Below are 13,712 nucleotides of genomic sequence, written 5' to 3' on the forward strand. Positions count from 1 at the left end.
TTATACTATGTAGTGAAATCATAATTTAACCAATAATTCAAAATTTTCCTTTTATATCATTATTCTTCAGTTTCAGTATTCTGACAACCTTTTTCTATGGTCTAATTCTATACTGGGAAAAAAAAAAAAAAAAAAAACTCTTTTACAAAAACTTTTTGTATATTTTAACTGTGAAATATATGTAGATTTGAAATAGGTAATAAAAAAATACGCAATTTTTGAACCTATTTTGATAAAAAAAAAGTATGCAGTGAGAGGGTTAAGGCTTTTCATTTTTTTTTCCCCATAGCATAAAGAATAGCAAATTGTATTGTTTGAGATTAATTTTATTTGTATTTCTTTTAAATTCTTATTTTATGCATTTTGTATTATAGGTGTAATGCATAAAATATTATGAATTATGTGTTTAGATAGCTAATGTTAGTAGAATTATAATTAAAATTGTTTTATTTCCCTGTGCAATGCAGCGAGAGATGAGTTTTAAAAGAGAGCTATGCCAGAAAAGTAAAATTACAGAAGCATGTGCATTTAACATTGAATAAAAGTTTATCTCTGTAATTTATATTTAATTTGAATAAATGTAATTGACTACTATCTTAGCTGTACCCATAATTCTACTCTTTTGTTTTCCAGAAATCTTGAGTAGCAGAAATTTACTAGAAATTTCTCGTGACCGATTTAAAGCTATAAAAACCCAAACAGAGAACATCTCAGCTCAGTTGTTTAGTTAGCTGCTGTTGTTATTTTTGTGAGTCCAGCGTGAGATTGGATTAGCTTTCTCTTTCAATTGCGTTGTAATTAATGCTTTTAGTAGTTTGGAGTAAAACTACTGATTATATTGCGTGATATTGTGTACTTGTATGAAATATCTCTGAGGAAAATTCCTGCATTCTGTTTTATATCTTGTGATAAGAATAAATTTTAATAACCTTTTATTAGACTTGTGCATTCAATCTATTACGAACCCGTATGCATGCAACAGTATGTTTCTATTGCTATATAATAACCTCGATTGCAATATTTTTAACTATTTCTGGTACACATTTTTTATTTGCATCCAAAATAAAATTTAGTAATAAAGTTTTATAATATCATACAGTCCACAATCATTTGTATGCATTTATTTATTTTTTTCGTCTGTCTTTCTTTTATTATTATTATTACATGAGAACCAAAAATGTTGTTATTGCTTTTTAAAAAGTTCTAATCCATTTAGTTAAAACCATGTAACTTGAAGGTTTTTACCTAATTTTCTTTATTACTACTTTCATGTGTTTTTTCATATATTGGTATTTTTATACCATTTTATCTTTAAAAAATTAAATATGAGAGCATTTAAAACTGAAATTATTAAGTTTTATCTCTGGGTGGGTGAACAGTATGTATTATTAGTCCAAAGGGATTTGAATCCCGAAGGACTATTAGTTTCGTTTTGGCATTTTGCGTCGGACTCATAAATGTCGGTTCACTTTTCAAACTGTTGCCACAAAATGTTAGAGTCCTGCATTATATTTGAAGAAATTAAATAATGAAAAATCTGCATAAATGTATGTATATTTCTCGTATTGTGATAAAACAATGGTACATAGAGTCATCGAATTTTGAATAACGTAATCCTCCAACGAATATGAGCATGTGGAAGACCAAATTTGAAATTTGAAATTTGTTTTATGATCGATTTCCTATTTTTTAAAACTTTGACGAATTTTTGATTAACAAACTCAAGGATTTCAAAGCGAGCAATGGCAACGTTGTGCAGAAAAAACATTTTTATCTCCAGCGCGTGAGTCTCTGTATCAGAAATTCTAAAGATATGCTCGTTTTAAAACTATTTTGCGATATTGCTGTTGCTCTGGATCTTATGGTTTAAGTGCGAGGAGCATGATATTTAATAAAGAAAGGTAACACACAAAATGTTAAAAAACGCCCCTTTGGACGTAATTTAAAATCTGAAACATTTCAGTTTTTTTTTTATTTTATTTTATTTTATTTTATTTTATTTTTTTTATTTTTTATTTTTTTATTTATTTAATTATACAATATTCTCAGATGTGTCAGACTGAAGTTTTCAGAAGGACTGAATTTTTTTCTTTATTCTTAAAAAGCAGTCTAACTGCAATGATTCATCATAAATATATGTTTTATTATTTTAAGAAAAATTTGTTTATTATGTAGGTATTAAACGTTACTTTGAAAAGTTAATAAAAAGAAATTTGTGTTTCTTTATATATATTTCATTTTTGTTTTCTCGTAGTTATTAGAACTCTGACAGGCCATAAAGCAGGAATTCGATGTTTAGATTTTCATCCATATGGAGATTATATTGTTTCTGGCTCTCTTGATACAAATATTAAGGTAAATATTATTTAATTTTGTACATTAAATATGTATTATGCATAAAATATAAAGATCTAATTACCAGTTATTTTTAATTTTGTTTGTCTAAAAGTTAAATCACTATTTATTTCCTCCCCCTCCCATATAGTGATATATTCAGCTTTGCACAGAACAGAGCAATAATTTTTTTTTTTTAACTAACTGAATGTAGTTTAATTTCTGAGCTAATTTCCAGTGTTTTGTGAAATCAAAAATAAACATGTCAAAGCACTTAGTTACAAATGACATGCTGGTATTTATTTGAACTATGCAATGAAGTTTATTTAAAAATAAATCCATGAATTAATTATAAATGCTAAATAAACGTCATTATTTGTATATCTTATTATTATTACAATTTTTATAATTTGATATTTTCAGTTGTGGGATGCAAGAAAGAAAGGTTGTATATATACTTACAAAGTAAGTTCAAAATTCTAATTTTGTTTCTATGTTTGTTTCAAGTAGTTCTTCCTTCATTTTCTTAGAAATAAATTTTCTTAAAAAAATCAATGTTAGAGCTAGTTGTTTATGAAATAAATATATAAATTAAAAATCTTCAATGGAAGTATTGTTTGTATGTTATTATAGTATTACATAATTTTCATCTTTCAAATGTAATTAAAGTGAATGGCTCCTATCTCCCCTCAATATTTTGTGCAAAGTATTTTGTCATTGGATATTTGGATAAAATCAATTTTGGGAAATATGATGCATAGTTAGTGTATGTAGTGGATTCAGAATGATTTAAAAAACAAAATTAAAAATAGGTATAATAGTAAGATTTTGTATTCTTTATTAATTGTGTAGTGTTTGATTATGCAAAGTCATAATGAAACTGAGCAAAAATTCTTTTACAGAATAGGCTTTTATAAGGCAATAAATTAAAGAAAAATTTAATAACTTTGTTCTGTTTAAACCTTGACACTATGATCCCTTTTTAACATAATAAACAGAGTCCCAGCACTCATCTGCTGTGAAATATTTTAAAATTGAAGTTTCATTTTGAAAAGAAAAAAATTATGACATTATAAGTTTATTTATTTTTTTATATGATTTGATTTATTTTAATATTAATAAAACTTGTATTTTTTATTTTACATTTTAAGTTCTTTATAGCGTGATATATATAATTTGATATGCATTTGTAATTTGCTTTTGTAGGCTGAAGTCAGATCACTTGTTTTACAACTCTTACCTTTCTGTTGTCCATTATAACTTGACAGCACAACCCCTCTTTGCACTTTTTTTCTCATTTTGTTATCAGCTTGAAATAACTTTTTCCCTTTTGTATTTTTCTTTTTTAAATATGTGATAGCAAAATCAAATAATAGTTTGCATTCATGATTACTGAAATAACAGGTGTTAAGCACAAATATGCATTGAACATGTTAGTAACAGACATAACATACTGAGATGTAAATTACATATGTCATGATAGAAATAATAATAGAATTGGATTGCATATTATTAATGTTGCCACTGTGGCACCAGAGGCATGCAAAGGTTTATAATATATGTATTTCCCAAATCAGATATTGATGTGTCAGTTATGCAACCATTTCTTATTATTGCTGTGTTAAAAAATGTATATATATTTTAAATATAATGCTTCTTAACTCATTTATTACTGGTGAAATTAAAGTGAAACGTTATTGACAAAACCCTAAAAGTAATGAAATTTTTTGCAGACACTATTTTAGTATTACACTAGTATCAAGACATAAGGTTGCATGCATAAAATATGTGATGTCTTGAAATATAATTAATATGTTGGAATGAAATTTTGTGGGCAGATGCCTATTGTGGGAGAGTATATGTTTTGTGAAATGCATCTAAAAATGGTTAAATAAAATGCAAATGAAGCCAAAAACGGCTAAAATGTGACTAATTTATAATTCCAGAATGCGTAAGTTAATAAGAATTGTGGCCACCAATTGTAAGTTTTATATGGTTCGCAAGTGTTCTTCATATTAATCATAGCATTTTGTTAACAACAAATTCCATTCTTGTAAAACCATGGATTTTAATATCTGGAAAATCCTGGGGGTACACACATCATCATGCTATACCTCTTTCTTAAGTATATCGAACATGCTAATAGGATTTAGATCTGGCAACTTTAATAGCCATATGATGCGGCAAATACTTTCTTCCTTCAGAAAATCATTAGCCAGTCAAGCTCTCTGTGTCACCTTTTTATCATTTTTGAAAATGAAATATTCTCCAATAGCTTCCCAAAATGCATCACATATAGTTCAAGAACCTCATTCCTGTAATGTTGAGCACTAACATCAAAGCTATGCAGTGGTCTGTGGCTCTCCAGCATGATTCTCTCCATACAAGGTTTCCATTTCAGCCAAAGTGTAAATTTATCTTATATTTTCTTTTATATTGGAGAGTTAAAAAGTGGGGGATTTATCTCTAAATAATGACTTATCAAGAATCACTCTATGTATTGAATCTGGACTCATTACTGACAGCCCCATTCTTGCTGTATCCAAGAATGGCTTAGTTCTATAAAAGAAAAGCTCTCTTTTGTGATCTGTTTAGAAAACACATACTTCTGGTTACTAGGTAATAAGGACCTTCTCTGTGAGGTATGTGCTCAGTTTATCTAGAAATGGTTGTTCCAGATGCAGTGATGAAGTCCTGAAGAAGCTATCTAGCCATCATTATTTATGGCATCATTGCAAACAATTGCAAAATTCATTTTAACTGAAATGAGTCAATCTTATGATTATTCTTACTGTTGCAAAAAAATACTTTTTCCAAGTATTTGCATATTTTCTTTTGTAAAGACAAATTTTGCAGAGTTGGAAAATGGTCATTTTTACATTTTCTTAAATAAATACATACTTTTCAAGAACAACTAGATGCATACATATTTACCTTCCCAAAATTATATATGACATCAATTTTTAGTATCTATTTTGAATTATTGCACAAATATATATATATAACTTTGAATATTGATACTAAGTATAAAATTTTGTTACACCAGTTGAGTTTAATACATACTAAATAGCATCAAAGTCATGTCTAGGCAAATTTGAAGTCAACTAATTAAGTATACTAAATATTTTAAAGTGGGTTTTTCACTAAATGAGCCGTCTAAGGACTAAGGTTCACATTATCAACAATATATAGATATAAATATAAATAACTTTTATTTATTTATTTAGATAATAGATCAGTTCTACATAAAGATCATTTGTGATTTACTAAAAAAGATTTGAAAAAAAAAAAAAAAAAAAAAGTTAGGTTATAAAATGTACCGAGGGAGACTTTTATCTTTAAACATTGAATGAAATACTAACCATGCTCTTGACAAGGAAATACTTAGAAAATAAATGGTTTTTTACTAAACAATTTAGTGTCCATATTTTTCTGGCTAAAAATAAATAAAATTACTAAAATCATTTATGGTAAAGAATCTAAAATTTAAAATATGTGTGAAATTCTATTGAGACTGTTTTAAATCTATTTGTAATCCTGAATTTAATACATAAATAAATATTACATTGAATTACAATTACAATTGAACCAAATATATGTTTGTTGGTTTTTCAGGGCCATAGCAAAGCTGTCAATACCCTAAAATTTAGTCCAGATGGTAAATGGGTAGCCTCAGGTGCAGAAGATGGTTCTGTGAAAGTAAGTACTTAATCGAGATATGCTTTTTACCATATTCAGAAAAACAATTGCTATTCAATGCAAGAACTGTTGCAAACTCAGAAGAACAAAACACACAAATAAACTAACTAACTAAATAAATAAATAAATAAGTAAATAAATAGCAAGATAATATGCTGTTGTCATTTTAAGCTTGAAATACTTTTAATAAAATTCAGCTACAGACCTGTTAAGACAATGGTAATGAAAACTGTGTTTTCATGTTTATGAACATAATACAATTATGGGCACCTTGAACATTTTATGTTTTCAGTGCATTAATGAAAATAACTGAAATTTTTTATTTCAAAATAGATTTTTTACCTGTAATGTTATTATTTTAACCAACAAGAGGACACAAATAAGAACACATGTGTGGTGAAGTTAAAAATTGCAGGAATTTTAAAACAGAATCCATTTATAATAAAATTCTTTATGCCCAAAAGGACCTTATTAGAATGAATTCTAATTATGAAGAATGCTGGTGTTTTTCTGATTTTGCACAGTAGTCACTATATTATTTTTGAAGACATTCAACTTTAACCTGAAGTTGCAATTAGAATGTTTGGCACTGGTATGGTTTTCTTCTTGAAAGTTAAGATTAGATTTCTTTTTTAAATGTGAAAATGTGAACAACCATTGAAAAAATGAGTAAAATACAAATAACAGTTGCTGAAGTTTAGCTTCTTTTAATAAAAATTGGCATATTTATTTTCCATATTTTGATGCTTTTGAAAAAAAAAAATAGCTTTCTGAGGCCAAGATTTAATAATATAAATTTTATTTATATATTTACATATTTTTAATGGATTTCATTCAAATCAGTGCTCAGCTATAAAAAGTAGTGAATCCAGTAAACATGTACATATGCCAGTGTAGCAAATTAGTGTATGTTATTTGCCACCTTGAAATTATCTTCTTTTTCAAGTAAATTCTTGTCTCTCTTTCCTGATTTTGATTTTTATCCCACAAAAAATATCGTGATTTTGTTTGTATAATCAAAAACTCCACAGATTAGATTAGATGGGTATCTCTTTCGTTTCATTGCATTGCAAAACTATAGTTGGTTTCACTCATTTCCCCCCCCCCTATACAGTACAGAGTCCGAAATATGGATGTCCAATATACAGACTAGTCTAATATCCAAATCTCCTGATATTTTGCAAAAATTGAGAAAGAAGGCCAATGTAATCATTTATTATTATTTTTCACTTTTATCGCCACCATATAACTATCAATACACTTCAGTTTGGCAAATGACTTAAATAGCCATGCCTAAAACAATTTTTGTTTTAAATTTCAGTAACTGAATATTAAACAACATGGTAACCTTTTATTGTGACATTATGCTTGGGGACCATTGCAAACTTAAGCCAACTGTGTTGCAAAGTGTGTTGAGGAGGAGAAATAGTTTTCAGTTATGCTCCTGGCACATGATGATGTGTTGGCCATCATCTGCCAAACAGGGTGTGCATGTGTGTTTGTCATCTCTAAAGTATTCTTATAACTATAAATTATTTCATTAAAAAGTCAGCAAAATACATGGCAGGGGCATAATGGAAAGGTTCTTAAAGTATAGATAGTAATATATAGCAATTAATTTCATCCAGACTCAGATAAGCCGTAAGCGTATGCAGCAAATAGATATAAGTATAATAAAGAACAAAACTAATACGATTTAGGCTTAATTTCCTTAGGATGGAATAGAACTGAGATATTTTTAGCCAAACAACAAATATATCTTAGTCATCAATCTCGTGATATAATCACCAATAGTGTATATTCGATTCTCACTAAGCTTTATTATGATATCCTTGAATTTGAAGGTTTTAGGATATTGCAAATAAAAAGCAAAAATTTACAATTACTGGAATTTGTGAAGAAATTTGCAGTAGTGTAGTAAATGAGGATGATGTAACAGAAGTGTTCCATTGAGATGGCAATGTCCTGATAATCAGTCATTTAATGGATGCCAAACATCTACAGTATGGTTCCAAATTAAAAACATTTTGCTATCCATAAAGAGATGGAGAGCTTGATGGGAATGAAAAAATTTCATTTGACAATTGCATTAAAGGAAAAATTACTCACTTTATCACACGATTGTTTTATAAATGGTTGTTCAATTTACTAGAAGCCTACATTATATAGATTGTGTCTTGTTTACAGTCATGCATGTAAAACCGAAATCTAAGTTTATCACCTTTTTAATGCTTCCAGTTCTTATGAACACTGTCATTAAGTTCTCAGTTTTTAATGCTATTTGCGAGACTAAAAACTTGTTACCTTTTCCCTAAGTTATCAAATACTAAGTTACATTTGATTCAGAAAGAATATGAAAAATATTTTTCAACAGTTTTCTTCTTACAGAATGCTGTAGAAGAACTGTAGGGTTTCCCTTATTTTGCATAATGAATTTTATTTTAAGTTTGATGCTTTTACTGAACTTCTCAATTTGCCCTCACATTTTCTCACCACGATGTAAAGTTAAGTGAAGTGCATATATAAACGAGTAAATCTCTCAATTTATTTAGAGTGTGTTTTCCCTAGCCAGTGCACGTTTTGTTGCTGTTATGCTGGTAAGCCTCTTGGCCGTTCTGGATTATCGTCACGCCTGTTAGGTTTTGTGAGTCAACTTGTTACGCATGTTTTAACGTGCTAATCTGCCACTACTGTATTTTAGATTTTGACTTGAATTATTCTATGTTTTAGTTTCACCGCAAGTTGGCAGTGCTATTGTAAAGCACAAAGATCGTGCCTGTCTGTTAATTATTTGAATTAAATAAAGGAGGGTTACTTTTCACTCTTCTTTTGTGCTGGTAATTTATTCGTGTGTGAGCGAGAATTCGCGAGGTTCATTGTAGGATCTAATTCAGTTTATGTGGGATAACAGAGAACGATCTTACAATACAACCACAAAAACTGGTATGAAATTCTCACTAATGATGAAATAACTGCACAGTTCATCTCAGTTGCATACTGCAAATAACTAATAACTACATCTCAGGTCCCATCCCATCAGTACATTCTAAACTGCTTTCTTCTTTTACAAAAAGTTATACATCACCCTTCGTTAGCCAAGCTGATCAACGGTTGCAGCAGTTTATGCTTTTAACATCTGCATTAAATTTTGTATGTTATATGCATTCCTTTCAGAATTTTTCATTTAATAAAACATTTGAGCATTCGATATTCAAAGCGAAGCTTCAGAAAATCAAAACCTTTTAAATAATACTTAGGTATAAGTATAATTTTAGGTGGATTAGCATGCTGGAAGTTTTTCTGGAAAATATGTGTGTCACTTATAACCTATAGAGATTTATTCTGTTACCATTAAATTATTGGATTCATCTGTTGTCTCTCTCATTCAAGGTTAATTCCAGAGAATCGCTGTGCTGAGGAATTTAAACAAAAGTTAATGTTAGATATCCTGTATACTTTATATATCCATACTTAATTGACAGTCTCAGAAACTACTCAATTCCAAGTACATTTTTAATATTTATATTATTTGTGTTAATTGGATAGTACTTGTCTGTTTTATTGTAATTTTTCTCTTTAGCTTTGGGATCTTAGTGCTGGTAAACTTCTAACAGAATTTCATGGCCATACTGCATCTGTATCAGGTGTTGAATTTCATCCAAACGAGTTCCTCTTAGCTAGTGGTAGTGCTGATAGGTGAGTATTGTTAAATACTTTTTAAATGACAATAATTTAATAATGAACATTAAAGAAAAAATAGGAAATGTTTCTTTTAATTTCAGTATGAAGAGCTTATGTATGATAATTGAAATGCTAATTATAGCAGTATGTTAATTAAAATATTCTGAGAGGCAACGCGGATTTCAGGTCGGCAGATTTTCGGTATTTGACTGTATTACATTGCTGTTATTTTAATTTCTTATATATATATATAAGAACTGCTTATTTTAAATATTTTTCCTTTTCAAAAGATTTTATTCTGCGCAAATAATTAAAAGACAGTAATATTAGTTTCACAATGCAAGTACTAAAGTAAAAATAATCAGTGTAGGTCTCCTGCAGTTGAAGTTCTTGTCAAACCAGCATGTCTCTAGACAAGCAGTAGCGGTGACAAAATTAAGTTTTTTTGTTATTAATCATGCTGATTATGATCTTACAACCTATGCTATTTGACATAAAAATCCATCCAAATTTTTGTATTAAATGTTTTAAAAATTAGTATGATATCTGAATATAAATATTGTTAAATATCTGAGATGTCTTTGCTTCTCAGGTGGTAAATAATTAGTCTTGTCATAAGGGTGGAAGAGCTTTGCCCCCTTTTCAAAATTTCTTTTATTATATTCAAATGTTTCAGTCTAGTGCTCTTCTGTTTGTTTCATGCAAATAAAAAGGTCACAGATCAACTTTATATATATATGTGTGTGTGTGTGTAAGCAAATGCAAAATTACCTAATTTAATTACTTTTTTTAATTATATATATGCACATACATACATACATACACACACACACACATCCATATTTATTTGTATTGTTTTTTAATAATTTACTCTTTATGAAAAGAAAGAAACAAATATCTGAAATTAATGCATTAGAATTATTTTTTTCAGGTGCCATAATTCAGTTTTTCTCAAAACCAAACACGTTACACTCTTAAACCTCTTTTCCGTGATGATATGATTTTCCATATTCAGTACTTTGGCACAGATGTGCAACAATATTGACATCGGCTGTTGAAATGCGTCATTGATTTCCATTGATATGAATTATGAAATCAGTTTATGCCAGTTCCAGTTATGTAAGTTCATTTGAGAATTCACCCCTTCTTTGGTGACATATCTCACTTCTGTAATACAGTACAAAGTCCGTAATCCGAATGTCCATTATCCAGAATGATCTATAATCCGGACCTCAAAGGATGCGCGTAGAGAATGCGTATACATTACGCATGCGTGTAAAGAATGCGCATACATTTTGTGCGTATGCTGTACGCATGTGCACGTTGAAAGAAATGTTTAATGAAGTAAACAAATAAATATTAAGCTTTTTTTTTTTTTTTTTTTTTAATTTGATACCCTTTAGATCAAAATTGCTTTTTATTTCATAAATTATGGTGTCATATTTTTAATAGTATAATTTCTGCATGCCATCTTACCAGATTAAAATTGATGATCTATAATCTGGGAAAACGCCTAATCTGGAATCGCCAGAGTTCCGACGAGTCTGCATTATGGACTTTGTACTGTAGTAACATTTAAAAAAAGTCCTCGAATTTTATTATGATGAGGAATGTGGAATTGCATTTGCCATTTACATGGACCTTGGGCACCTTGTGGGTGACAATATGACTTTGCTAAGTTTTATCTAAGTTTTGAAGGAGAATCTCCTAAAGGATGGATTCAATGTTCTGCTTTGTATATTTTAAGTGATTGCATGCTGCAAAGCCGCAACATCCAAGTGTTTTCCTGGGTTCGAGCCCGTCCAAGCAGTAAAGCAGTCAGCAATGTTAACCAGTATACTGATTTGGAAGGTTGCTCTGTGTATAAATACTATTTGCTACTTGTATTAACTGTGTGTTTATTGCTGTTAATTCTGATCATTTTGAGAATTTTTTTTTTAATAATTGCTCTAAGTATAATCAGATTGTCTGGAATTGCTGTGTGCAGCTGATCTCAAATGATCTTCTGATAGTTATGTCAGAATAAAGGTTTTTGCTGTTATTTTGAATAATACGCGAGTGATGTAATAATAAGAAACAGAAGAAAATGATCATATAATCTAGGTGCTGTTTGCTCTTATCAACATCTTCAATGTGCTTCCTATAACATTTCAGCATTCATTCTCTGATAGGATATTTTATCTCCTTTTCTTTAAATACACCATTACCAAAATTAAAGCTGATTGCCAGAAATAAAGCTTTACTGTTACGTATTAGAAAATGACTAACAACAATTTCTACAAAAGCATTATTTACCAGTTGATGAATCTCAAAATAATTGAATCCAAAGTAAAAATTTATGGAAATTTAGAATTATAGGAAAATTATTTCCTCTGTTTTGAAACAAATCTTTCTTTAATGTGGTATATGGTCACCTCTGATAGAAATGCAAGCTTGAATTCATAGAATTTACCTATTTTTTTGATTAAATCTTGTGGAATTGGACATCCTTTTTCAGTGAGTGAATTTCTCAGATCCTGGATGGTTAAGGGATGCATTTGGTGGTCTAAGGTATTTCACTAATACTCAAGTATGATGAGATCAAGTCTAGTGAATAAGCTGGCTCATTCAAATGATACCTTATGTTTCCAGATATTCTGGCATTGCTGACTAGCTAGTATTGTGATGAGTGACATTAACTGCTGTCCTGATGGACCCGGATGTGAATCCCATAGAAGGCATGGATGTTTATAACCGTATAGTGTCTTTGCAGCAAGGGGGCACTTAAAATACCTGTCAAGAGGTTGGTGGTAGGGGAAGGAGTGGGACAAACCTCCAAAGTGTTCTCTCTGAAAATTTGGGGCTCAAAGCCAGGCAATAACTAATACATACCTACAGGAATACACAGGTGCTGGCCTTGCTTCAGTCTGTGCTTGTATTCTGACATCAGAAATACTTAGTGTGGAGAAGCATTTTCATCCAGGCTAACAGCACTTGTAACCAGTTTTAGGGTTCAAAGATCTGTCTGCGTACCTCTGACCAGTTATAGAACCTTCCTTAGATATACGTAGTTCAATAATATGGCCATATTTTATGATTCTACCCCAAACCATGAAACCACTAGAAATGGAGCAGGCAACTTGAACAACATTACACACCTGATTTTGAACATGCATCAATTATGTAATGCCTTATCAGTCACCTAATTGGTTTATTTCATGAGCTAACCTTTGTGCAGAATTCCAATTTTTGCACCAATTGCAGGTAACTGACATAAATAATTACACCATTTGGCACTGGTTGAAAAATCAGTGAACGTATTTTTTCATATTATCCCGTGATTTTGAATAGTAGTATACTTTATTATATAGCTTTCATTTTGTTCCACATGTGAAAGCTGAGATGGAATTTATACATTCCAAGTAAATTTGCTTTAGAATGTGTTTGTCAGAAAGCGAAACAAAAAAACCACATAATATATAATGGTATAATTTAAACTAACTATGCTAAAATTATTTAGATTTCTGAGGTGGGTTTTCATTTTGTGGTTACTATTGTAACAATGAAGTAAAATGAAAATTTTTGTTATTATTTTCTTTGTATGTGCCATTCCATCTGCACATAATGAAAATTTTATATTACTTGATTTTTTTTAAAAGCTACAATAGAAGTTAATTTTATCATATGCTATGACTTAATAATTGCAGGATTTTGTGCTAATATCAATAACAATTTTGTTTTAGGTCTGTAAAATTTTGGGATTTAGAATCCTTCCAGCTTGTGTCTACTTCTGGTGGAGATGGTCCTCCCGTGAGGTAATTTATATAAGCAATTCTTTTTTCCCCACTGCTGCAAGTTTCAGTGGAATTAAGTTGATAACAAGAGATATTGCATATAGGTGTAAAAAAACTATTACAGCATATTAAAGTGTCATATAAAAAATAGCAGCTGTTTAATTTTCAGAGAAATATTTCTGATAGCTTTGTTAAGAATACTGATATTGTAAAAGTTTTGAAGTT

At 29.6% G+C, this 13,712-nt stretch overlaps 1 protein-coding gene across 2 annotated transcripts in view; it reads left to right on the forward strand.

The window, feature by feature from the left end:
* The window catches only part of LOC118199897 (katanin p80 WD40 repeat-containing subunit B1-like), a 162,054-nt gene that overhangs the window by 111,806 nt on the left and 36,536 nt on the right, over positions 1–13,712 (forward strand). For both annotated transcript variants that reach the window (XM_035371764.2, XM_085818324.1), the window contains exons 4-8: positions 2,255–2,355; positions 2,758–2,799; positions 5,950–6,033; positions 9,614–9,729; positions 13,437–13,508. In XM_035371764.2, coding sequence (XP_035227655.2) covers positions 2,255–2,355; positions 2,758–2,799; positions 5,950–6,033; positions 9,614–9,729; positions 13,437–13,508 — 415 coding nt within the window. The remainder of the gene's footprint in view (positions 1–2,254; positions 2,356–2,757; positions 2,800–5,949; positions 6,034–9,613; positions 9,730–13,436; positions 13,509–13,712) is intronic.

Source organism: Stegodyphus dumicola, chromosome 6, assembly GCF_044657685.1.
Source record: "Stegodyphus dumicola isolate Sdum_Otavi_A_Nest chromosome 6, ASM4465768v1".
Taxonomy (NCBI): Eukaryota; Metazoa; Arthropoda; class Arachnida; order Araneae; family Eresidae; genus Stegodyphus; species Stegodyphus dumicola.